This window comes from Hipposideros armiger, unplaced genomic scaffold, assembly GCF_001890085.2.
Source record: "Hipposideros armiger isolate ML-2016 unplaced genomic scaffold, ASM189008v1 scaffold_5, whole genome shotgun sequence".
Taxonomy (NCBI): domain Eukaryota; kingdom Metazoa; phylum Chordata; class Mammalia; order Chiroptera; family Hipposideridae; genus Hipposideros; species Hipposideros armiger.
In genome coordinates, this window is record NW_017731355.1 from 1,287,005 (window position 1) to 1,313,576 (window position 26,572).

Genomic DNA, 26,572 nt, shown 5'->3' on the forward strand with positions numbered 1-26,572 from the left:
GCTTTTTTTTTCCTGGGTTGTTTTTTTAACTAGCAAACCTCCCAATCACCAAAACTTTCCATTAATCAAATTAAATATGATTTAGGATACAATAGGGATGTCCACGCTTGGCCCACCATTAGAACCAGCCAAGGTGCTTATTAGGAATCTGTTTCCCTGGCCTCTTCCCCAGAGACTCTGATTCGGTCTGGGGCCTCAGAATCTGCATTTTTCAAAATTTTCAAGTGATCCCATTGCTCTAGAACAGATCCTCTCTTGACAGTTAACACGTGTTAAAGGTCCTGTTTTCAGTACTTGATAAATCCCAATCAAAGGAGTCAGGTGATGGAAGTGTCCTTATTTACAAGAAACAGGAAGTATCACCAAAATGCAATACGAAGTAACCTTCTTGAAGGTATATGCTAAGTCCCAAAAATGTACCCAGGCTGAGCTCTGACCTATTTACCTCTCCAGGTGTTTAGCAGATGTATCATGAACATTTATTAAAACTTCACAACAATGACAGTTCCCACCACGTTCAAGAACAGAAGATGCCAGCTCAACCTAAATTTTCTGACTGTGCTTTAGATGTGTGAGGCTCACAAACAAGAATAATTTCTTAATAACCTGTACCTAGAATTGAATTGTAGCTAGTTATATTTAGAGGGGCATGGACTTGTTATATAACTTCAGACAGGCAATTTGAACTTTCAATGCTTATTAAGCTGTGTAATGGATCCTAATTTAGCTGAGAACAATAAGAAACCACGATGGAATTCACAGAACTTGGGCAAGTCTTCATGGTGAACTTAAAATAGTTTTTGCTTTAGCAACTTACATTAAATCATTGTCCATGGATGTACTATTGTGCTGTTCAGGCCCCTAGCCAAAGGGGAAGAGATTATGTTCAATCAGCCAAATGGTAAGGCATCATCAAATACAGGTGAATTTCACTTATGTCACAAAGGTATGTTCCTGAAAAGGGAAGTGACATTAACAGGATGCTGGCCTTGTGCCAGTGATGCTGGGCACCTCCCCAGGACCTCAGGGCTCAGCCATGATCATCTCCCTGTGGCAAACTCTCACTCACCAACCATGCTCCCCACTTAGGGTCTTTCACTTCCTCTTCCTTCTTCCCCCAAACAACCCCATGGTTCACTCCCTGCCTCCTTCAGCTCTCTGGCTCAAATGTCACCTGACTTGAACAGAACAGCACACACAGCCCTCATCTCTGTCCCCTTAGTCTGTCTTACTTTTTTCCATGGCATTTACAACTTAGTATATGTTAATTGATCTAATTGTTTGTGCCTTCACCCACACACCAAATTTTCAGTTCTGTGAGAACAAGTGTCCTTAGTAAGTCACGCATAACACATGCAAGCATCCATATGTCACATAATGCTATACATAAATACTCTGTTTGTGTATACATAGATGGTTCTCTTGATCCATTGGGCCCTAGTGGTGCTAATTTAGAAGTACTGCTCAACTCAGTATATTTTTAATCAATATAAATTCATGAAGGGGTCAACTGATTTTCTCCACAACAAGGTGAGAACCCAGTTGCCTCTTACAAAATCTAAGGCATCTCTGACATACACAAAGAACGTGCCTGCAACCCTAGAGCATTGTGCCCCCTTCCCCAACTCTCTCTCTCCCCCCCCCTCTCTTTCTCTTTCTCTTTCTCTCTCCTGCAGGGGATCATCCACCCAGCACTGACTTGAGACCCAGAAATCTCAGACAACAGGATGAAATCATGATGCTGAAGACAAGTTTCAGGGGAGGAGAGAAGAAACATGTCTCCCTACCTCTCTACCTGCCACTGACACTGGGCACTCTTAGAGAAAACCTAATTATTAAGAGACGTCACTATAACTGGCCTGGAAAACAGAACCTCAGCTGTCTTGTTCATTTGAAACAAAAAGAGCAGACAGATCAGGGGTTACTGGAAGTGAGATTGAAGCATAATTGAAATAGACTCTGGAGCAATTAATTTTTCTGTCAAAAAATTAAATCATTTCTCTTTTACCCAAATCGCAGATCCACTGACAGAATACCACATCAGTGGAATTTCAACTAAAAAAATATAAAGCCTGAGAAAACTCAGAAAAGTCAGGTTCAGCGTTTTGCAAGAACCTTTATTTCAAAGAACAGGCTAGCTAATCAGCGAGTGCCACACGAAGGGAATCTGCTGCTGCTTCCATCTAAAGATCTTTGAGCTACTTTTGAGATTCGGCTTTGAGTGCTCCCAGCTCTGACCACTTGCTCAGAAGTATTGCCACCGCCTTGTTCTGCTCAAATAAAGCAAAGGTTTAGCACAAAGCTACCCGGTAACAGGCATCTCTAAAGTTAGATACCACCACAGGCTTCTGTGTTGTTCTGGTGTCACTTCCTGACCTTCCTATTTTTATGAGACAGGGCTTATAACAAAAATCGGCTGGAAAAGTACATTGCACAGTAAAAATAATTAGAAAGACAGGATTCCAGTTTCATAAAATGACTTAATTGTTCTGTCACCTCTACCACTTGCCACCTAACATCAGTCCCCAACATAACATACTCAAATGTTTGTCAGTTCCTTCTCTCTGTGGTCACTAGAATTAAAAAAGCTGGACTTCTGAAAGAAAGATAAAGGGAAAAATTAACCTATAAATTCTAAAAGTAATTTGGTCTCAGGACCCTTTTATACTCTTAAAAAATGAGAACTCAGAATTTTGGTTTATGTGGGTTCTCTCTACAGACATTTGCCATTACTAGAAATTAAAATTGAGGTACTTAAAATATTTTTGCATTTAAAACAATAACAAATCCATTGTATGTTAAAATAAGCGAAACTTTTATGAAAGTTAACTGTTTTCTGAAACAAAAATATTAATGAGAAGAGTGGTGCTGTTTTACAATTTTGCAAATCTCTTTGGTGCCTGATTTAGAGGTCAGCTGAACTCATATCTGCTTCTGTATTCAACCTGTTGCAACACTGTTTTAGTTGAAGTATATGAATAAAATCCAGCCTCACACAAAGAGTTACTGAAAAAGAGAGAATGTTTTAATAGCTTTTTTAGATAATTGTGAATATTCTTCTTTGACACTATGGCAAAACTCAAAAAGTAGTTTCTTAAAAGTTAGTTGCAATATGGAATCCAAAACCACAATCAATGAACTTTTCATACTCTGTTACATTAAATCCATTTGTCTAGTCCAGGGGTCGGCACACTACAGCTCGCGAGCCACATGCGGCTCTTTGGGTACATACATGTGGCTCTGAAGTAAAATTGAAAATGAAAATAAAACTATCATAGTTTCATTTATAAAAATTTTAAAGGATGTTATTCCTATAATAGTGATTTCATTTGTTTTATGGCTCTTGAATGATTTTTAAATTGTTGAGGAGGGACAGGATTGGCTCTTCCATCTCAAAAACTTGCCTACCCCTGGGCTAGTCCATCTTTTGCTTTCAATGGATCCATGAGTCATTTTGTAACACCTTGTATTGGTCATTTTAAAAATATGGGTTCGTTAAGTTATACCGATCTTCCAAACACTGACATATTTTACTACATAATATTAAAACACCACAATTGTTAATTAATACCAACAACAAACTCATTAGAAAAGTTTTTTATAAGTATTGGAAGCTTATAAGCTCATAATGGTGGACATAAGTTTTCCCAAAATTCTAATTATGGACTGGAGGGTCCAATTCTATCATTGGCATCAAATAGTCACACTTGTTTTCCTTGAAATAACAGGCTCACTTCATTCATTTTTAAGAAAATACCTAAGTCCCAAGTCTCCATAACTATAGTTTGTCGCTCTTTCAAGTAAAAATGTTGTCCCGTGGAAAAAAAAAAGGCTAGCTCAGCTAATGACTCAATCATACAACTGGTTTTCCTTGAGACATATTTCAGCATATGTAAGTGTTTTATGGATAGCTCCCATTCTAATATTATAAAGATACATCATCAAGGGTTGAGCTTAACAACATTAATAATGTTTACTGCTTCTTCAAAGATATTAAGTGAAACTGTTTTTTTTTTCTTGCAATTGTATTCGCAATGAAGACTACATGTCTATACTAATGACTGTACACTTTGGTGTCTTGATTGGTTCTAGGGAGCCAAAAGTTTTACCCACCATTTCTTTTGCACAACTAGAGAAAATATCAACACGTTAAAAAAAGGCAAATAACAACTTAGTATTATAAGGAAAATGGTGTTGAACTACAGACCTCTTGAAAATATCTCTAGAACCCCAAGAGGTCTGCAGGGTCACATTTGAAGAAACAATTAAGAAATTCTGAGCCACCACTTAAGAGTTTTTCATCAATAGTCAGCGAAAGTAAGAGAAGTAGCGAGGATGAAGAAAATGATAGTTGGAGTATAACTAGGCATAGCTATCATACCCTAAGTTAAACTCATTTATTTAAATTTTAATTCCTCCCAAGCTCTAGCTGAAGGTCTGCAATAAGAAAACCTACTGATGAGTGCTGTAAAGCTTGAGCAAATCTCAAGCTAACTCTTCCCAGAGCTCTCTTATCCATGCCTGATACCTGAGAAGGTGGCACCTTTCCCATGTGAATGTTAATCTTTAGGTTTAAGAAGGAAGGAACCAAGGGAAGCCTTGCAAAAAGGCATATACAAACGACAATAAAACTCCTAGAAGGGGGGCACTATACCACCTAGAAGGCAGTTTTCTTTCAAAGTAGAATGAAAAGACAACACAGAAATGCTTCCCCAAATAGCTGGATGGCCTAGAAATATCTTGCACCTCAGCATCCCAATCTGAGCTTGTGTCTAGGCTCTGGCACCTACTACCCAGGAGGCCACAGCAAATCAGTGTCTGAGCTGCATTCACCATTTACATACCGAGCATCACATCAGCCTCAGAAGTTTGTTGTGGAGAGCAAATGCATTCATATATGTGATGCCATGAATATATAGAGGTAATCCATTACCAGTGCAAGACGACATCCTGCTACCAGAAAGAGTGTAAAACAAGGACTGCTATTGCCATTTGCTAAATTACAGGCCAAGCACAGTCTCGGGTCCTCAGAAGGCATTCAATAAATGTGCTGGCTGTTACTGAGAAGAGGAGCACGCCAACTATGACAACGGGACAACTAGCTTCAATCCTTTAAAAATATCATCTTTTCTTTTTCCAGTTCCCCTCCTTTTCCCATTCCCTTAATGACTTTCTCTCCTGCCCTGTCTTCAACCTGGCAATCCTTTCCAACACTAGCCACAGAACTGCTTGGACCAACAGGAAACCTGAAGGGATCACTCGTTCCCCGGGCTGAATACACAAAAACAAGGTTAAAAAGAAAAAAGAAAAAAAAAAGCCAAATTAAAAAAAAAAAATTTAACAAGCTGTCACCAGGCTTGAAACATGAGAAAAGGAATACTGAAAATCAACTGCCATCAGAGACTGGTTTTTTTCCCCTTTCAAAATGACACGCACTGTGAGTGTCAGATATTGTGAGAAACTGTGGGTTTCAACGTTCAAGCAATAACACATATTTCATCTGCCTTGGTGCGTATGCACAATGATTTAGCAGAGAACATAATTATCTGTAAACCAGTGGCGTGACACAGGAAATGTGAGCTAAAAATGAGGTAATGGTACCAAAAACAAACAAAAATTGATGAGACTCTTACTCTATGCCATAAAGCACTGCTTTGGTAGAAAGAATAAGCCAATACCAAAATTCAAGTGCTTTCCATATTCTCCTCTGGGGAAACATGTATGTGCTCCAATTAATGTAACAAGTTTCTGGAAGAAGGGTGGGGGTGGGGGTTGATCCAAACGTTTAGCAAAGTTTTCTAGACAAGCTTCAAATCCACAATTGATAGATGCTTTGTCACAATGTGTTGTTTGTGTTTTAAGAAGTGACTTCCCCCAACCCCCCAAAAAACTGCTATGGAATACATTCGAGTTTGCCTTGGGAACTCTAGGGAAAAAAACATGTGCACACGGAATTTCTGCCTTATTATAATGTCTTCATAAAGATAATTCTACCATGAATTATTTTGATATACTTTATTCTTTCAGAAGACTATCTTAAAGTTAAACTTTGCAAGTGCAAAATGTTATGTAATTGTTAGTAGGAGATGATTACTTGTCACTCATTGTAAGTGTGAACTTTTTGATGGAACGAAGCGAATTATCTTACTCATCTCTTCCTACCTGCAGTTTTAGACTCACAGCCAAGAATTTACTTAGAACTGCTTAAAGATCTTTCTGACGTACTTTAGTCATTTAAAATCTTTAACTTGCCTCTTCATAATACTTAAAAATTGGGCATTAAGGATAAAATATACACAGACAAAAAAACACCACCTTTAAATTATAAATGAGGCTAAGTAACATGCGTTCAAAGTTAAAGCATCATTTTGGTGTCACAGAGGCAACCCAGATTCTGGGGGGGGGGGTTTGTCTAGGAAATACATATTTTGTAAATGTATGATCTAATTTTAATTTTAACTTCTTAGTGAAGACCATTTCCAACACATGCAAACGTAAACAGAATAATACAATAAACCCACATGTATCCATCACCCAGATTCAACAGTCAACTCACAGCTAATCTGGTTTAATCTGTACCCCATCCCTCCTCTCATCTCTGGACTATTCCAAAGTAAATCTCAAATATCATATAATTTCATCAGTATATATATTTCAAAATGAACCTTTAATAGATGTTGTTTTTGTTTTAAACAACGACAGCACCACAATCACACTTACATAACATTAGTAGTTCCTTCACAGCATATGTATCCAGTCCCTGTTTCCATTTCCTCAATGTGTCCCCTGGGAGTAATTGCTTGTTTTACAATTTGTGTTTGAGTTGGGATGAAACATGGTTCACATATTGAAACCGGCTAGGATGTCTCTCTTTTATTATTTTGGTTTTCCCTCCTTCTCTACACTTTTTTCTTCCAATTCTTGGTCAAAGAAACCAAGTCTCTTGTCACGTAAAATTGTCCCCCAGTCTGGATTTTGCCGATTACATCCCATGGTGTCATTTCAAATGTTCCTCTGTCCTCTGTATTTCCTCTAAACTGGTGGTTAGATCTAGAAGCCTGACCAAATTTGGGTTCAATCTTTTGGCAAGACTATCTCACAGATGCTGTGGCGTGCTTTCATTAGGAGGCACATGATGTCTGGCTTTCTCTTTGTAGCCTAACCAGGTACCCTGCCTAAATCCAGGCAAACTTCATGTATGCAAACGACCTTCTCTTCACGTTAAAATCTTACATGCTATTTCTTAATAGCATAACAACATAACAAAATATTTTTAAATTTGTTCTCACATAAGAGAACATCACAACTTAAATTTATTTTCTTTCTGGTGTTTCTCTTCCTATTTATAGCAGTTATAAATTTAGTTTGATGCATTTCCATCAGTTTCACTTATTTCAACCTTTTTTTTTTTTTTTTTTTGCCACTCTGCTCTTCCTGGGAAAAACTAGTCCAACAGAGTGACAATCATAAGCGGGGCCAGCTTCTGACATGCTGGCAGCATCTAGAGGTTGCATTAAAATTCAGCTCTGTTTCATCGCCATAGTAAATCTCAGCCTGATTAGGTTACAGCTCCAGTTGCTAGCTCCAGAAAGGCTTAGCCAGAATGAAATACACAGTGACATGTGACACTTTTTCAAAATAATAAATCACTTCAACGGTGTCTACTGCAGCAGCAGTGCTTAGGGGAAATCTGCACCCAATCAAGAGTGATAACACCTTTCTCAAGATGAACAGAGGTATTGGGTTTCTGATCCAGTTGATAACGTTATGCCTTCAGCTCTGAGAGAGACTTCCACAAACAGTTTTTCTTGTTCTTTCTTAATTCAATCAAGAGCCCTCCCTGTAGGTTTTTGAGCAGGTTCGTCTGTTCTTCTAACACAAGTATTAAGCATAAACCGGCACACAGCACACTGTACCATCCAACTGTGAAGCTACTATGGTTAACACTAATTCAAACATCACTTTTCAAAGCCTTTTATGTTCTGTTCTTCAAACTTCATTATAAAACATTTTGATGCCTATTTGGCAGATGTTATATGATCTGGTGAAACAGTCCCTGGCATACAGTAAGCACTCAAATGTTATTGAGTAGCGAATATATTAACAAAACGGGTGCTCATTAAGTAAACCTTCAACATAGTTTGCGTGAGTTTGACAATTTATAATCTATGAGCCAGAGTCCTTAAATGCTGGTGTTTTACACAGTTCTGCTGTTGGTCAGTCCTGGTTTTCTCTCTGAATCCTCACTGGGCACCTTCATCCACATGCCTGTTTCCCACTGGCACCTAGAGTGCTATCTCGGGCCCAGATCCCTGCCAAACTCCAGGCTCTTACTGCCAATTCCTCCTAGACATGTCCACTTGGATTTCCACAAGCACCTCAAACTCCACTTGTTCAAAGCTGAATTCATCATCTTCCATCCCTATGTTCCTACCTTGGCAAATGGCTCCACAGAATCATCTGAGACTCATCTTCTCCCTCCCTAACACCCAATGAATTGGTAATTCCTGTTGGTTTCACTACCTACGTATCTCTCATAGCTGTCCCCTCCTCTCCATCCAACCCCTCAGATTCTAACTTAACTCAGGCTCTACTAATCTCTCCCTTAGACAACTTTTACAGTCTCTTAATGGCTCCCCACACCCCTGTGCCCTCTTTTGCTCTAACACCCCCCACCCCCAGCCCCTTGAACCCACTGCTACCAAATCAGATCTTGTTTTTCTGCTTAAAACCCTTCACTGGCACCCCATCACCTCTACTACCCTTAAAGTAGTGCGCTCATGCAATTTACCATCTAAGCTGGGACCCTTCTGAGAGAGAAATGTAGCATGATTAATAGTTACACGGGTATAGCAGACAAACAGGCCCACCGGGCAAACCTTCACATAAGACCCTCCCACGTCTCTGGCTCCATCTCCCACTGCATTTCCCCACCTTCGGCACCTCCCCACTAAATTCAGTTTCTGGAAACTGTCACTGCTCTCTTACCTCTGGGCCTTTGTACAAACTGTCTTCCCCTCCTGGCACATTTCTATTTATCATTCAGGCTTGCTTTAAACTGCACCCTCCCCTGTGAAACTTCCTCTAAAATCTTCTGGCTGGTCTGATTACATATCCCCGTGGGCCAATGCCATGCCTTGGGTTTATTCCTGCAGTGGGACCTGGGCCCCTGCCTTGCACACTGCTCCCCCGATGAGCTCCATTATCTCTGCAACATCTATGATGACTCAAAGGTCTGCACCCAGCAGGCATTTCTTATGTCATTTCTCTGTCATGTCTTACATTTAATGAAATATTTCTGCCTTCTTAGCTTCTATGTCAGCATAATTAATGAACGGTAAGAAAATGAGACAGGATGAAATAAGCAGTCGTCAGTAACTCCTAATACCAGTCCTGTACATCACAGCCCACAGCCCATTTAAGCAATTTCTTTTTAAAGGAGAGCTTTGAGGTTTTAGAATTTGATCTAAGGGCAGAACTCCTACAGGAGGCCATGAAAGGAAAACAGGCATGGAGATAAGCAAGCATTATACTAGTAATTGTCCACTGAATGCTTCCGGCATCTAGTATAAAATAAAGCCAGTGCCAAAATAAAATGAAACAAGCCTGCTGAGCATACATGGCGTCCCAGGCAGGGGTCAGGAGAATGACAGGAGTCTTGCCGCCACGGCAATAGGTACATGGAGATGAGAATCCCACTAGCATGCCTTCACACTGCCCTCCACAGTTTTCAAAGCACTTTCCTATGCATTACATCATCTGACCTTGGCAACAGTCCTGCAAGATAGATTAGATGCACCCTGAGGCTCAACCAACATTTCGTGAGCTTTGACAATCCCTCCAGGATCTCAGGCACCCCTACTGTATCCTGAAACACACGAAGCAAGCCTGACCCCATACTGCTGCTGCTTCTTCTTTTTTTAAAAGATTTTATTGGGGAATTGGGGAAGGGGAACAGTGTGTTGGGGAATTGGGGGAGGGGAACAGCCAAGTTGTTGTCCTTCAGTCTTAGTTGTGGAGGGCAAAGCTAGCTCAGCTCCAAGTCCAGTCACCATCTGGCTGTCCATTGGCAGCTCACAGCCGCTCAGCTGGGGCATAGGGTCACTGGCCCATGTGGGAACCAAACTGGTGACCCTGTTGCTCAGAGCTCGTGCCCTCAACTAACTGAGCTACTTGGCCGGCCCAAATACTGCTTCTTTATATAAAGCCCTTCAGCATCCAAAACAAGAATTAGAGTTCTAAATATTCTATCAGCCACCCTGTCACTTTATGGCCAGGAATAATCTAGAATGGCTGACAGGGTGAAGCCAAGCCAGGGACATCCTGCAGTGCCAGGCCCAGGCTGCTGCCACGGCTGCAGAAGGCACGTTGGGGAGGGGGTGGCGGAGGCTGCATTCCCTATTCCTATAACACACAGAGAGAGGAAGCCGTCACACCCTTTGTATCTGACAAGGGAGCTGCATTCTCAGGTAGCAGCAACGTGCAAGCTCAAGCTGAGCCCAGCCTAGGAGCCGCACTGACAAGACAACGCTCCCACAGATACAGAGAACAGAGCTGAGGTTCTAAAATATATTCCACACAGAGATGTCATAGCTCCTGAAATTTCAACACTAAAAACTTATAGGTAATACAGCTCTTTCAGCATCTTTTAAAATCTGCAGACACACCTAAGAAGGGTAGACTACTAAGATATCAATCACTATCACTTTAGTGGGAATTAGTCCATGAATTCACTATCTTTCTTATTAGCAACCATTCCTGGAGACAGGAGATCACTGCGTATCCTACTAGAGTAAGAGGCAATTGAAGGCAGAGAGCAGGAAGGACTGGCTTAAATTACCAAAGATGAACTTGGCCTGCCTTGCAATTTTATCCAGTCACCTCCGAAAGAAACACCATTTCAGTGAGCTGGTAAGAACTCACCCCCTAATAAGATTTGACATTCTTTTGTCTCTTATCACTAAGACTAATACTGATACAATGAGAATATCCAGGAGTATCCCAGTGCCAGTGTTCTGATGTTTCTAGTGTACAACTAAGGAAGAGAGAAACTAAATAAAACATAGTTCTGGAAAACTGGGGTAACTCTAAAATACAAGTTATGTAATGACTGTGGCACAACCAGATCTGGTCTAAAGGGCATGGCCTTACTCTGTAGATCCCTTGCAACTTAATGCAGAAAGATACTTTAGCACACTCAGAACCTCACCCACTCCTCACTCTTGTCTCATTTCTCACTGCTGGGTTTGTCTATACCATGCTTGTATACAGAATGCTCCAGTGCTGAGAGAATGTTCTAGTAACAGTGCCCTGTAATGCTACATTACATTTTATTAAACTCAGGTATGAGCAGACTCATTTTTCTCACAAATCTGGTTAAGTACAAGATACCAAGCAAAACAAAAAGACCTGTGAACAGACAGACAGAGGACCCCCAAACTGCATCTGGACAGTTTTCATGTTCAAGTATCCCAGATTTCTGCTAATTTCAATATCAGAGCAAAAAAGATAAGATGCAACAATTAAGACAACAGATTGAAAAACATTAAAACAGTTCACCTACATGAATAAGAACTGTTGGCTGAGAAGAGAGAAAACCATTTCTCAAAGGAGCCACCAGTTGCAAAATGTTAACACCAAACAGACAAGCCATTAAGTCACATGTTTAAAAACCTTCACAAAGATTTTAGTAATGGTGGAGTAGCGTATAATGCACTAACTCTTCAACAACAATAACAACAAAACAATTAAAATCTCTAGAAATTATATGTTAAAACATTTCATTGAAAACACTGGAGAGCAACTCCAAAAAAAGGCAGAAATTGGAGAGAATTTAACACTTGAAAGAAGGGAATTTGCATTGGGCAAGATATGGATATTGACAGTATTATGCTAAGCGCAACACATCAGACAGAAAAGGATAAGAACTGAATGATTTTACTCATATGTGGGGTAAAAAGCAACAAAAAACAAACAAAAACAAACTCATAGATACAGGCAGTAGAATGGTTGTTACTAGAGGGGAAAGTGGGAGTGAGGGGAACAAAGAAGATAAAAGGGGTCAAGTACAAGGTGGCTAAAGGAGACTATTAATGTAGTGCACCTGAAATTTATGTTATTAACCAGTGTTACCCCAATGAGTTTAGTTTTTGTAAAAAGATCCACTTTTTAATTATACTTCCCATTCCATGGTATTTTATATTAGTTCAGGTATACAGGTCAGACATTTATATAACTTATGAAATGATCCCCCAATAAGTCTAGTACCCACCTGGCACTATACATGGTTATTACAATATTATTGACTGTATTTGCTACGCTTTACTTTACATCCTCGTGTCTATTTTGTAACTGCCAATTTGTACTTTTTTATCTCTTCACCTTTTTCACCCAGCCCTCTAACCCCCCATTCCCAAATGGTAACCATCAGTTTGTTCTCTGTATCTATGTGTCTGTTTCTCTTTGGGGTTTTGTTACTGTTATTGTTGTTGTTTATTTTGTTCTTCAGATTCCACATGTGAGATCATATGGTATCTGTCTCTCTGACTAATTTCACTTAGCATAATACCCTCTAGGTCCATCCATGTTGTTACAAATGGTAAGATTTCATATATTTTTTTATGGCTGAGTAATATTCTATTGTATATATGGACCACATCTTTATCCAATCTTTTTTTTTTTTTTTAAATATCCCAGGACACCTCTATGAGTTCATGCTATAGCATCCTTGGGTTTCAGGCGCAATATTTTTGTTTGTTTGTTTGTTTTTTAAGATTTTATTGGGGAATTGGGGGAGGGAACAGCATTGGGGTATCAGGGAGTCAGGGAAGGGGAACAGACAAGTTGCTGTCCTTTTGTTCTTTAGTCTAGTTGTGGAAGACGTCGCTTCACTGGCCCATGTTGGTATTATCATTGCGTTCTTCCTGGCTGAGGCAGATCAGTCGCCGGCTTCTGGACGGCCGCTCACAGCAGCTCATGCCAGCTCACACCAGCTGCCAGTCACTCATGCTGGCTGCCAGCCATTCATGGTAGCTTACGGCAGCCCACTGCAGCCCCACTGCAGCCTACGCCGTCGCCAGCAACTCACGGCAGCCCAGCTCCAGGTCGAGCTGTTGTTCACTATCTTAGCTGTAGAGGGCAGTGTCACTGGCCCTCATACGTGGTGTCCAAACCGGCAGCCCTGCTGTCAGAGCTGGCGTCCCAAGCCAACTCTTAACCAACAAGCCACTCGGCTGGCCGTCTAGCCAATCTTCTACTGATGGGCATTTAGGTTGCTTCCATACCTTGGCTATTGTAAATAGTGCTGCTGGGAACATAGGGGTGCATACATCTTTTAGAATTAGTGTTTTGGATTTCTATGAATAAATATCTAGAAGTGGAATTGCTGGGTTATAAAGTAATTTTATTTTTAATTTTTTGAGGAATCTCCAAACTTTTTTCCCATAGTGACGGCACCAATTTGCAATGCCACCAACATTGCGCAAGGGTTCCATTTTCTCCATGTTCCTCACCAACACTTGTTTTTTGATTTATTGATGATAGCCATTCTGACAGGTGTGAGGTGATATTTCATTATGGTTTTAATTTGCATTTCTCTGGTGATTAGTGGTGTTGAGCACCTTTTCATATGTTTTTTGGCCATCTGTATGTTTTCTTTGAAGAAATTTCTATTCAGGTCCTCTGCCCATTTTTTAACTGGACTGTTGACTTTTTTTGGATTGAGTTGCATGAGTTCTTTATAAATTTTGGATATTAAACCCTTATCAGATGTATCATTGGCAAACATCTTCTCCCATTCAGTAGGATGTCTTTCCGTTTTGTTGTTGGTTTCCTTCACTGTGCAAAAACTTTATAGTTTGATGTAATCCCATTCATTTATTTTTTCTGTTTCCCTTGTTTGAGATATATCAGAAAAAATATTACTGAAAGCAATGTCAGAGTTTACTGCCTATGTTTTCTTCTAGGAGTTTATGGTTTCAGGTCTTCTGTTAAGTCTTTAATCCATTTGAGTTTATTCTTGTATATAGTGTGAGGAGGTGGTCCACTTTCATTTTTTACATGTATCTATCTAGTTTTCCCAGACCATTTATTGAATAGACTGTCTTTACCCCTAAAAAAAATTGTATACTTCGGCCGAGTGGCGCGATGGTTAAGAACTGGCTTGGGATGCCAGAGGGCCCCGGTTCGGATCCCATATATGAGGGCCAGTGACACTGCCCTCTACAGCTAAGATGCTGAACAACAGCTCAACCTGGAGCTGGGCTGCCGTGAGTCGCCGTCGACAGCGTAGGCTGCAGCCCCTGTGGCAGTGGGTTGCCATGGGCTACCGTGTGTAGCCAGCAGCCAGTGTGAGTGGCCAGCAGCCGCAGTGAGCGGCCGTCCAGAAGCCGGCGACTGATCTGCCTCGCCCGGGAAGAGCGCAATGATGGTGCCAACTTGGGCCAGTGAAGCAACGTCCTCCACAACTAGACTGAAGAACAAAAGGACAGCAACTTGTCTGTTCCCCTTCCCCCAATTCCCCAGCACTGTTCCCATCCCCCCAATTCCCCAATAAAAATCTTAAAAAAAAATTGTATACTTTTGCCTCCTTTGTCATAGATTAAATGACCATAGAAGCGTGGGTTTATTTCTAGGCTCTCTAGTCTATTCCATTCCTCTGTGTGCCTGCTTTTATGCCAGTATGATGCCGTTTTGATTACTAAAGTCTTATATAGTTTGATATTAGGTAGCATGATACCTCCAACTTTGTTCTTCTTTCTCAAGATTGTGTTGGCTATTCAGGGGCTTTTATGGTTCCATATACTCGTAAGTGTTAGGATTATTTGTTCTAGTTCTGTGAAAAATGCCATTCATATTTTGATAGGGATTGCACTGAACCTATAGATTGCTTTGAGTAGTATGGACATGGTAACTATGTTAATTCATTTTATCCATGAGTACCGTATATACTTCCATTTATTTGTATCTTATCCGATTTCTTTCTTCAATATCTTATAATTTTTAGAGTACAGGTCTTTTACTTTCTTGGTTAAATTTATTCTTTGGTATTTTTTTGATGCAATTGTAAATGGGTTTTCTTAAATTTCTCTTTCTGAGAGTTCATTACTTATATATGAAAATGCAACCAATTTCTGAATATTAATTTTGTATCCCACTGATTTACTAAATTCATTTATCAGTTCTAACAGCTTTTTAGTGGAATCTTTAGGGTTCTATAAATATAGTATGCAAATAATGACAGTTTTACTTCTTCCTTTCCAATTTAGATGCCTTTTATTTATTATTCTTGTCTGATTGTTGTGGCAGCAACTTCCAATACTATGTTGAATAAAAGTGGTAAAAGTGGACATCCTTGTCTTGTTCCAGATCTTAAGCAAAATGTTTTTAGCTTTTTCCTATTGAGTATGATGTTAGCTGTGGGTTTGTTATATATGGCCTTTATTATGTTGAGGTATGTTCCCTGTATTCCCACTTTGCTGAAAGTTTTATCATAAATGGATGCTGGATTGTGTCAAACACTTTTCCTGCATCTATTGATATGATCATATGGTTTTTATCTTTTTATTTTGTTTATGTGGTATATCACATTAATTGATTTGTATAAACCTTGAATCCCAGGAATAAATCCCACTTGATTATGCCATATGATTTTTAATGTATTGCTGAATTTGGTTTGCTAATATTTTGTTGAGGATTTTTGCATATATATTCATCAGGGATATCATCCTATAATTCTCTTTTTCTTGTTATGTCTTTGTTTGATTGTGGAATCAGGGTAATGGTGGCCTCATAGAATGAGATTGGGAGCCTTTCCTCCACTTGAATTTTTTGGAATAGTTTGAGAAGAACAGGTGTTAATTCTTCTTTGGATGTTTGGTAAAATTCACCTGTGAAACCAACTGGCCCAGGACTTTTGTTTATTTGGAGCTTTTTTAAATTACTAATTTGATTACTAGTAATTGGTCAGTTCTGAGTTTCTGTTTCTTCTTGATTCAGTCTTGAAAGATTATGTTTCTAGGAATTTATTCATTTCTTCCAGATTGTCCAATTTGTTGGTGTAAAATTGCTCATAGTATTTTCTTATAAATTTTTGTATTTCTGCGGTGTCCATTGTCACTTCTCTTTCATTTCTGATTTTATTTATTTGGGTCCTTTTTTTTTTTTCTTTATGAGTCTGGTTAAAGTCTTATAAATTTTGTTTATCTTTGCAAAGAATCAGCTCTTGGTCATTGATCTTTTGTACTGGTTTTTTAAATGTTTTTTGGGGTTTTTTTAGATTCTATTTTATTTATTCCCATTCTGATCTTTATTATTTCCTTCCTTCTAATCACTTTGAGCTTTGTTTGCTGTTCTTGTTCTAGTTATTTTAAGTATAAAGTAAGGTTGTTTGAGGTTTTTCTTGTTTCTTGAGGTAGGCCTGTATTGCTATGAATTTTCCTCTTAGGGCTGCTTTTCTTGTATCTCATAGATTTGGGGTTGTTGTGTTTTCATTTTCATTTGTCTCAGGACATTTTTTTATTTCTTCCTTGATCTCACTGTTAACTTATTCATTGTTTAGTAGCATGTTATTTAGCCTCCATGTGTCTGTATGTTTTTCAGGGGGTTCTTTTTCTTTTCTGTTTTCTTTTCTTTTTTTCTGTAATTGATTTCTAGTATCATACCATTGTGGTTGAAGATGCTTGATAGGATTTCAATCTTCTTGAATTTACTGAGACTTGTTTTGTGGCCTAACATGTGGTCGATCTTAGAAAATATGCCATGTACACTTGAAAAGAATGTATATTCTGCTGCTTTTGGGTGGAAGGCTCTAAAAATATTAAATCTATCTGGTCTCATGTGTCATGTTTGCTTGTTGATTTTCTGTCTGGAATATCACAGATCTATCCTTTGGTGTCAATGTGGTGTCAAAGTCCCATACTATGACTGTGTTACTGTTGATCTCTTCTTTTATGTCATTCTATATTTGCTTTATATATTTAGGTGCTCCTATGTTGGGTGCATAGATGTTTACCAGGGTTATATCCTCTTGTTGGATTGATCCCTTTATTATTATGCAATGTCCTTCTTTGTCTCCTATTATAATCTTTGTTTTAAATTGTATTTTGTTTGGTTTAAGTAGTGCCACCCCAGCTCTTTTTGTTTGTTTGTTTCCACCTGCATGAAATATCTCTTTCCATCCCTTTACTTTCAGTCTACATGTGTCTTTCAATCTGAACTGGGTCTCTTGTAGACAGCATATGTACGGATCTTCTTTACTTATCCATTCAGCTATTTTATGTCTTTTGATTAGAGCATTCAATCCATTTACATTTAAAGTGATTACTGATAAGTATATAGTTATGGCCATTTTATTGTTCATATTTTTCTTCTTCTTAAAGAAGTCCCTTGAACATTTCTTGTAATACTGGTTTGGTGGTGATGAACTCCTTTAGCTTTTTGTTATCTTTATCTCTCCTTCCATTTTAAATGATAGCTTTGCTGGGTAGAGTAATCTTGGTTATAGGGCCTTGCTTTTTATCACTTTGAACATTTCATACCACTCCCTTCTGGCCTGCAAAATTTCAGTTGAGAAATCAGCTGATAGTCTTATGGGAGCTCCTTTGTAAGTAACTAGTTGTCTTTCTCTTGGTGCTTTGTCTTTAACCTTTGCCATTTTAATTATGTGTCTCTGTGTGGGCCTGTTTTGGTTCACCTTGTTTGGGACTCTCTGGACTTATATATCTATTTCTTTCACCAGGTTAGGGAAGTTTTTAGTCATTTCTTCAAATAGGTTTTTGATCCCTTGTTCCCTCTCTTCTCCTTCTGGTACTTCTTGGATGTGAACATTGTTATGCTTGATGTTGTCCCAGAGGTCCCTTAAACTATCTTCTTTTTTCTTATTCTTTCTTCTTTTTGTTGTTCCAATTGGGTGTTTTCTGCTATCTTATCTTCCAAGTCACTGATTCGATCCTCTGCTTCATCTAATCTGCTGTTGATTCCTTCTAGTATATTCTTCATTTCAGTTACTGTATTCATTTCTGACTTTTTTTTTAATGAAGTCTATGTACTTCTTTATGCTTACTGTCTCTTTGTTGAAGTTCTCACTAAGTTCCTTGAGCATCTTTACAATCAGTGTTTTGAACTCTGTCTCTGGTAGGTTGCTTGCTTCCATTTCATTTAGTTCTTTTTCAGGAGTTTTCTCCTGTTCTCTTATTTGAGACATGTTTCTTAGTTTCCTCATTTTGGCTGCCTCTCTGTGTTCATTCCTATGTATTAGGTAGATCGCCTATGTCTCTCAGTCTTCACTGGGTTAGGTGTCCTGTATGTCCCAGTAGCACAATCTCCCTGATCACCTGTGCTGTGTGCATGAGGCGTGTCCCTTGTATTGCTTGTGTGTGCCCTCCTGTTGTAGTTGAGCCTTGATCGCTTTTGGCATGTCAGTGGGTGGAATTGACTCCTAGGCTGACTGACTGTGAGGATTGGCCACACCCACTGCATTTGAGTTGTTCTGTGGGGGCTAACCCCTAGAGGAGGATTTGCCCCAGTGGGCTCCTGTGCCTACTGAGACCACCCTTCAGGTGTGCAGCTTATGGGGCTAACTGGGTGGTACTCTGCTATAGTCTGAAGCCAACCTTTGGATATGCTGTTTCTAGGGCCTCTTGTGAAGGGCTGCCATGCAGGCCAAGGTCAGCTGCTGCCTGTGACCACCCCAGGGCTACCTAGTAGGAACTACAAAGCTATCCGAGGCTGGTAGCTGCCTGTGCTGGACGTGGAGGCACATGGGGGTGGCCAGGGTGAGAACCAAGGCCAGCTGCCACCAATATCAGGCCCTGGGCAGCTTAGCAAAAAGCCCAGGGCACCCTGAGGCCTGACACTACCTGCTGGCTATCCATAACCCGCATCCACTAAAAGAGCCTCCTGCAATGCCTGGGGTGGGGCTCGTTGCCCAGGCTTAGAATGTGCCTCCAGTGATGTCACAAGAGCTGGGCTCAGGGGCCCAGGGAATCACCAGGGTGGGGTGGGTGGTGTGTTCATGAGGTTAATACAAATTCAGTTCTGGTGCCAGTGCTGGGCCTGTGGTCACTCAAAATACCTGGAGAACACTGAGGCCAGCTGCTACTTGCCTTGGACCCGCAGATCCCTGAGAATTGTCTAAGAAAGGCTGCAGAGAGAGTTGGGACTGGTTGCCCACCACCGAAAGTGCCTCAGGTGGCCACACAAGCCACTGTGGGTTGTTTGCTGCTGAAAAAGACTCATGCAATGTGCAGGGCAGGGCCGGTTGCCCAGATGTCAAAAGTGCCTCAGGAGATGTTGTGGGAGTTGGGCAGGGTCAGGTCCCAGGGAGTCATCACCAGTGGGGCGAGCCGAGTTCACCAGGCCAGTGCAGTTTCAAATTTGGCTGTGTAGGAGAGGGCACAACACAGGAATGATGGCGTCCGTCTGTAGGCTACACTGGAGGTGGGCTCCACAGAGGGATAATAGAGGCTGTCACTCTAGCCCTCATTATGAATCCACAAAACTCAGTCTTTCTCTGTATGTCTCTGGTACCTCTAGAATTGCCACCCCTCTGTGAGAGCCCAGAGTGAGGGCATGTGAGAGAGTCTGTGTGCAGGCCCTTTAAGAGGATATCTAGGTTTCCAGGAGCCTTCCATCTCACCTGGATGGGCGGAATCCTTGCTGTTTTCCACAGCCAGATGTTGTGGGGATTCCTCTTCCTGGCACTGGATCCCTGGGTTGGGGAACCTGGTGTGAGGCTGAGGCCCCTCACTCCTCAAAAGGGACCTCTGCTGCCGAGGTGTCCCTCCCGATGCTCAACCACTACGTGTGGATGTGGGGCCAGCCTGTTTTGCATCTCTGCCCCTCCTGCCAGTCTCAATGTGGCCTCTTCTTTATATTAGTTATAGGAGATCTGTTCAGCTAGTCTTCAGATGGTTCTTGGGGTTGATTATACTATAATTTAGTTGTAATTTTTATTTGGTCATGGAAGGTGGCAAGCACAGCATTTTCCACCATCTTGCCCAGAATTAAAAAGATCCACATTTATAGGCCATCAAGATTATTCCAGATTGCACAGGGTCCGGTGAATAGTATTCAAACAGAAAGTTACTACTTCATTGGCTCAAAGAGTGAAATGACAAGATTCAGGACTACCAGCTAATTGGAAATTAAGCAGAGAAATCTTGAAAGGATGGGCCACAGAGAGAATTCCCAAACCTGTAAACTCCTCAAATCTGTGATCCTCCTAAAGTGTGTGTGTACAAGGGAGACTCAGAGCAGTCCAGGAAAAAGCAAGAGCTAGAACCCTGAAAGAAATGAGTTGAGATTTCAGCTATTTCCCACTATAGGAGAAAGAGTTTAAAGCTAGAGTCCCACAAAGTTATAGGGGCTTAAAACACCATGGGCTTTCCACTGAAACCCCAGATTGGCTCTGCCTTATGAGTAAATAAGGCAATGGAATTTGCCCAAGAACTGAAGAAAAAATGTTTTTAAAATCCTACTCTAAAAAGCCTTTACAATTTTAAGGTTATAGCCAGTAATTGCAACTGCCTGTTAGAAAATAAAGAATAAAGGAGCAAAACCATATTATGATCATCTAAATAGATAAAGAAAAAGCACTTGCCAAAATTTAACAGTCATTCTTGATTTAAAAAAAAAAAAGACTATCAGAAAATTAGGACTAGAAAAAAACACTTCCTCAATTGTGATAAAGGACATCTATAAAATAATATAGCTGATATCATGCTTAATGGGGAAAGACTAAATTCCTTCTTCCTAAGATTGGTTATGAGGCAGAGAGGTCTGTCCTAGAGGCCTCCAAGCAACAGCAAGGCATGAAAAGGAAATAAAAGCCATAAATAGTAGAAAAGAAAAAGAAAAGGTCTTTATTAATAGACAATATGATTGTTTACGGAGATAATCCTAAGGTATCTAAAAAAAAAAACCAAACTACCAAAACTAATAAATGAATTTATTAAGGTCACAGGATACAAAGTCAATATACAAAAAAAAACAACTTCATTTCTAAATAATAGTAAAAACAAAAATTTCAAAATAAAAATTTAAAACTACCATTTATAACAGCATCAAAAAGTTTAAAATACTTAGGAATACATTTTTTAAAACATGTATAATATCTTTATATTGAAAATTACATAATATTGCAAATATTGATATTGATAAGAGACATTAAAGACCAAGTATGGAGAGATATACCATGCTTATGGATTTGAAGATGCACACAATTGTTAAGATGTTGTTCTTCTCAAATTGATCTATAGATTCAATAAAATTTCAATTCAAAATCCAGCAGGCTTGTGTAGAAATTGGTAAGCTGGCTCTAACATTGACATCAAACTTCAAAATACTATGAATAGCTAAAATAGCCTTAAATAAATAAACAAAAAGAATAAAGTTGGAGGACTCACACTACTTAACCTTCAGACTTATTATAAAGCAACAGAATGAAGACAGTATGGTATTTGCATAAAGATAGATGAATAGATCAACAGAACAGTATAGGCAAGCCACAACAGATCCACATCTACAGTCAACTGAGTTTTGACAAAGATTCCAAGGTGATCCAATGGGGGGGAAAAATGTTTTCAACAAATGGTGCTAGAACAACTGGGTTACTGTATACAAAAATAAATCTCAACCCTTCTACACACAAATATTAATTTAAGGGGGAACAAAGACCTAAACATAACATAGATCTAAACATAAAAGCTAAACCTATAAGCTTCTAAATGAAAATGGAATATCTTTGTGACCTTATGACAGATTTCTTAGAGAGGACACAAAGTGTATAAACTGTGAAAGAAGAGACTGATAAATTGGACTTGGTAAAAAAAAAAATTTTTTTTAAGTCACCATTGAGAAAGTGAAGAGGAAGCCACAGACTGGGAGAAAGCATTCACAATACATATTTTTCACAAAAGATGCATACCCAGAAAACATAAAGAACTCTATAAATCAGTAATAAAAAGACAAACCCAGTATCAGAAAACAGGGCAAAAGACTTGAACTGGCACTTGAAAAAAAAGAGAAAGAGAGAGAGAGACCAACAAGCACAAGAGAAAGTGTTCACCATCAGAAAATTGCAAATTAAAATCATGAAATATGATTTTATGCTCACTAGAATGTCTAAAATTAAAGAGATTGACCATACCAAGTGTTGGTGAGGATATGGAGTATTGAAACTCTCCTACATCACTGGTGGAGTGTAAGAATACAACCACTTTGGAAAACCATTTGAGAGTTTCTTATACAGTTAAATAAACATATAACTACTTTTTTTACCAAACAATTCTACTACTAGGTATTTATCCAAGAGAAATGAGAGTGTATGTCCACAAAAATTTAGGCACAAGGATGTTTATAGAAGCATTATTCATAATAACCAAAACCATGGAAAACTCCAAAAGTCCATCAAGAGGAGAATGGGTAAACAATTTGTTTTACATTGATATAAGGGAATGAATATGCAGCAACAAAAAATAATAAGATACTAATATAAGATCTCACAGAAATTATGCTGAGGAAAAGAATCAGACACAAAAGAGAACATACTATGTAGTTCCATTTATATGAACTTCCAGAATAGACAAAAATAATCTACGGTGAAAAAACAAAACAAAACATTATATTTATTGTCTTAGGCAACAAGGGATTGACTGGGAAAGGATGCAAGGGAACTTTCAGAGTAATGAAAATGTTCTATATGTTGGTTGGGGCGCTGGTTACACAGTTGTAAGCATTTGTTAAAATTCAAACTCCACACTTCTGATCTTCATTTCACTGTATATAAGTTTTACAATTTTTTTAAAAATTGGAGAGTGAGAGCTGGGGGTGCTACCAGGGTAGAAGGAACAGAATCCCTTAAAGAACAGAATGACATAAAGAATACAAAGAAAAGAACAAAATCCTTACATTTTTAACAGTTTCAGAGGCAAACTATAGGGCTGGCCCCAAAACAAAAATCTGAAGTACAGTTGAATAGACATGAACCAAAAAAGGCAAGAACCAAGTCAGCTAAGATGATGATGAGTAAAATCAAAACTCAACATATTAAACAAAGCAAACGATTGCCAGATTTAGCAAATACTATACTCGTATATAATCTGGCAACCCAAACCAATGACTGTTAGACAACAAAATGCCAGCCAGCCTAACTTAAAACAGTGAATTTTTTTTAAAGCATCTTTTACAAATGCTCTTTTTATAATTTCCATGATAGAAATTCCTACGGCATATAAACGAAGATTACACATATACCAGAAGCCACCCCAAACTCATTCTTACCTTCAGTGAAACTCCCTGTTAGGGTTATTACTACAAACACTTTCCCTTCTGGCTCCAGATCCACCTAGAAAGAGAGGGGAAAAAATGTATGTTACATTCTCATTTCAAAATACTTTTTATGGGCCTTAAATAATTCTTCACAGGGAGGCCTAAATGCACAAGTCACAGCCATAAATCAGGTCTAAGACTTTTCGTGAAACTACTAGAAGAGGGACAAGAATCAAGTGAAAACTCACAAAACCATAATGGTTGAAAAGCAAGTTGAAAAGAAACAGTTCTTTCAGTGTTTCCCTTCTCTTGAATAGTATTACCTTCCTTTTGGCTCTTTATGATATCAAAAAGCACCATAAACTTGGTCATTGTTTTTGAGATGTCTCTGTCTTACACACACCATTTATAAGAGCAGCATTTTATTAAACCACATGGCAATTATATGGAGGAGAGGTAATGGCAACATATAAGGTAACAAATATAACAAATGTAACGTGATCAACCTTTAGTTTTTAGGAAGTAAAACATATGAAGAAAAGAATGCTGTTTCTGTCTATGCCACTTGCACCTCCTCTTCAGGAAGCTCTAGGGAAGGCAATTGCATTCTCGAGTATTCACAGGAGTATCGACATTCCTTCAAGTTCTTATCGATGAGCTGAGATATCAAGATGTACATTCTGCAAATGAGGCGACCTGATTTGGTCCCATCTTCTGCACCTGCTCCAGCTTCCCAAGGACCGTCACACAGCATGGCCCCAGGGTGGGGCGGCACCCTCCACATCTACTCTGATCACACTAGCCCAAGTGGGCAGGCTCAGCTCTCTTCATGCTGGTGCTAACCTTGAACTATCCGTGAACATCTCTAAGTAAGCCTTGGATTGTGAAGTTCTTTTGGGTCCAAATACATGAATTTACAAATGTCCTTAAATAAAATCTTGTCAGGTTTGGCCCATTCCTGCCTTTGGCCTTTCATCTAAGAGAGAGAGAGGGGTTCAGAGAAGCTGAGTATAGATATGGATGACCATTTTTGGTAGAATATTAAATTTAAATAAACTGCTCAATTACAGGGTATGGCGGAAAGAGCCCCAAGCCAGCGCAGGACACAGATTCCAGCCTGACTGCCACAGCCGGCTCTGGGCAAGGTCTCTAACCACCCCAAGCTTCAGTGTTGCCATCTGCAAGTCCACGATGTCATTATTCAGCATTTCTGACATGGCTTCCATTAGATGATCTCAAAGAGCATTGGCAGTACCATTTACTGTACCTATAGGTGACAAGACTGGGGGGAAAAATGCATTGAACTTACCCTAGCTCACCACCACATATTTTTTAATACCACATCCTGATCATATAATTCTGAAAATAAAAGATGCCTGTTTTGTACTGACTCAGAAAGCTTTATCTGTACAGCAGCCTATTCATATTAACCCTCCTTTTCTCTGCATAAAATCTGCTATCGATGTGGTTTTCACATGGTAAAATCACCCCAGTATTCAAATCAGCCGCTTGCATCACAACTACAGCTAACTTAACTATACCCCCGTAACCATCTTAATACACTTGTGAACCTTTATAGAGCCGTTCTGAAAATAGAGCTCTCTGGAGAGATGACTAAACAGGATGTCAGTCTCTAATTGTCTTACTCTCTGCCTTGACTTGTTTCAAGTCAAAAATATGTTATTTTTAAAAGCCGCTCCTTCACCTTCAATATAAAAGCCTGACAGAACCACACACATTCAACTGCACAACATAAACTTCTGCTGGCACAGAAGGAGCTGCAGCCAGCCTCCAGACAGACAGACTGCCTGGGCACCTCCGCGATCCTCCCACCCACGGCCAGCCCATAAACTCCTTCCAACACCGCTGTGAGGGCCTGCAAAGAAGGCCACTCCACCCCCATCAGGTCAGGGTTGCTCTGACAGGCAGCAGGCGATTCCGCCACTTAGAATCAGGAGCTCTTACAGGTAGAACAGGTTTGCTTCCACATTTTCGACCCATGCTGCCATTGCAGAGGAAAAGCCAGACTCAAATGCCATCATCAAGCCTAGTCCATCTAAGACCTCTGACCTCAGGACAGGGTTTTTACAAACTGCAGGTTGAGACTCATTAGTGGGACATGAAAACAATGGAATGGATTGCATACAACAGGAATTTTTAAGTAGAATAAAATGGAACAAAAATATGAACACGCCAAGTAGTAAAAAATTATATATATATATATATATAAATAAATACACACACACACACATACTATGTCATGAAACTTCTGTTTGCAGTTTTGTACGCAAGTCTAAGGGTACACTGGGTTTTCATGTAGAAATGTGTTCTTTACTGTCACAGAGAAATAGCACTTCAGTTTTAAGAACTACCACTCCCTCACATGTAGTCCAAATGGTGCAGCTGGGTTTCTACCACTAGCTCCTGAGTGGACATGTGACCCAGGCCTTGCCATTCAGAGCACTGAATTCCTCCAGACACGATGACTGGCCTGGAGCTGACACCCACCCTATATCTGGCCATCTGAGTAACTGCTACTCACTACCTTCAATACTGGTTCAAGTTTGGGTACAAAATCCAAGTAAGTCTGATTAGGAATCCTGGATCTACACAGAAGAGACAGGACCTCACTTACAAACACCTAGCATGACACAGAGCCCTGCATGCTGTGTCCCCACCATCCAAACACACTCAGCCTGTATCTCAGCCTCTTTTAATAATGGGTGGGCTCTCTGGGGAGATGTGTTATTTCATTTAATTCAAGGGATCACTAAAGCATGTTATGGGTCAGGAAGCATACTGGGGAATCAGTCAAAATTGTGCAAAATACACATTACCTGTCTGAAGCTTACTGCCTTGTGATTTGGGGCATGTAATCTTTCTGGCTGGGAAATCCATTCCTCTGTTTTTTACCTGTCAAACTCTTATCCATCCATCAAGACTCAACTCAAAACTCACCCTTATAGGGAGACCTTCCCAGACCTCTTTAAGACAATTGGGCAACTCCACACCATTATGGAGACCATCACTGGAGCCACATCATGTTTTAGTCATTAGGCCCTGTCCCTTAGGACCCTGAATCACACATAAGAGGATTGAACTGGTTTGGTGAATGAATGAGGAAAAAATGAACAACATGGATATCCCAAGTAACTTCATATAGGACATGGTTTCTCCTCCTCTACCATTCTGATCAGTTTCCTCCCAATATGTCCTAATTTCTCCAAATCCCCACGGAAGAATGAACATCAGATTGAAGGTCTAACCTGACCCTCACAGGGAAGAGCAAGATTATCAACACCGT

General features: G+C 39.7%; 1 protein-coding gene across 1 annotated transcript in view; it reads right to left on the bottom strand.

The window, feature by feature from the left end:
* Nucleotides 1–26,572, bottom strand: part of PRKCH (protein kinase C eta) — a 208,317-nt gene that overhangs the window by 125,379 nt on the left and 56,366 nt on the right. The window contains exon 2 of the mRNA XM_019644458.1: nt 23,281–23,344. Coding sequence (XP_019500003.1) covers nt 23,281–23,344 — 64 coding nt within the window. The remainder of the gene's footprint in view (nt 1–23,280; nt 23,345–26,572) is intronic.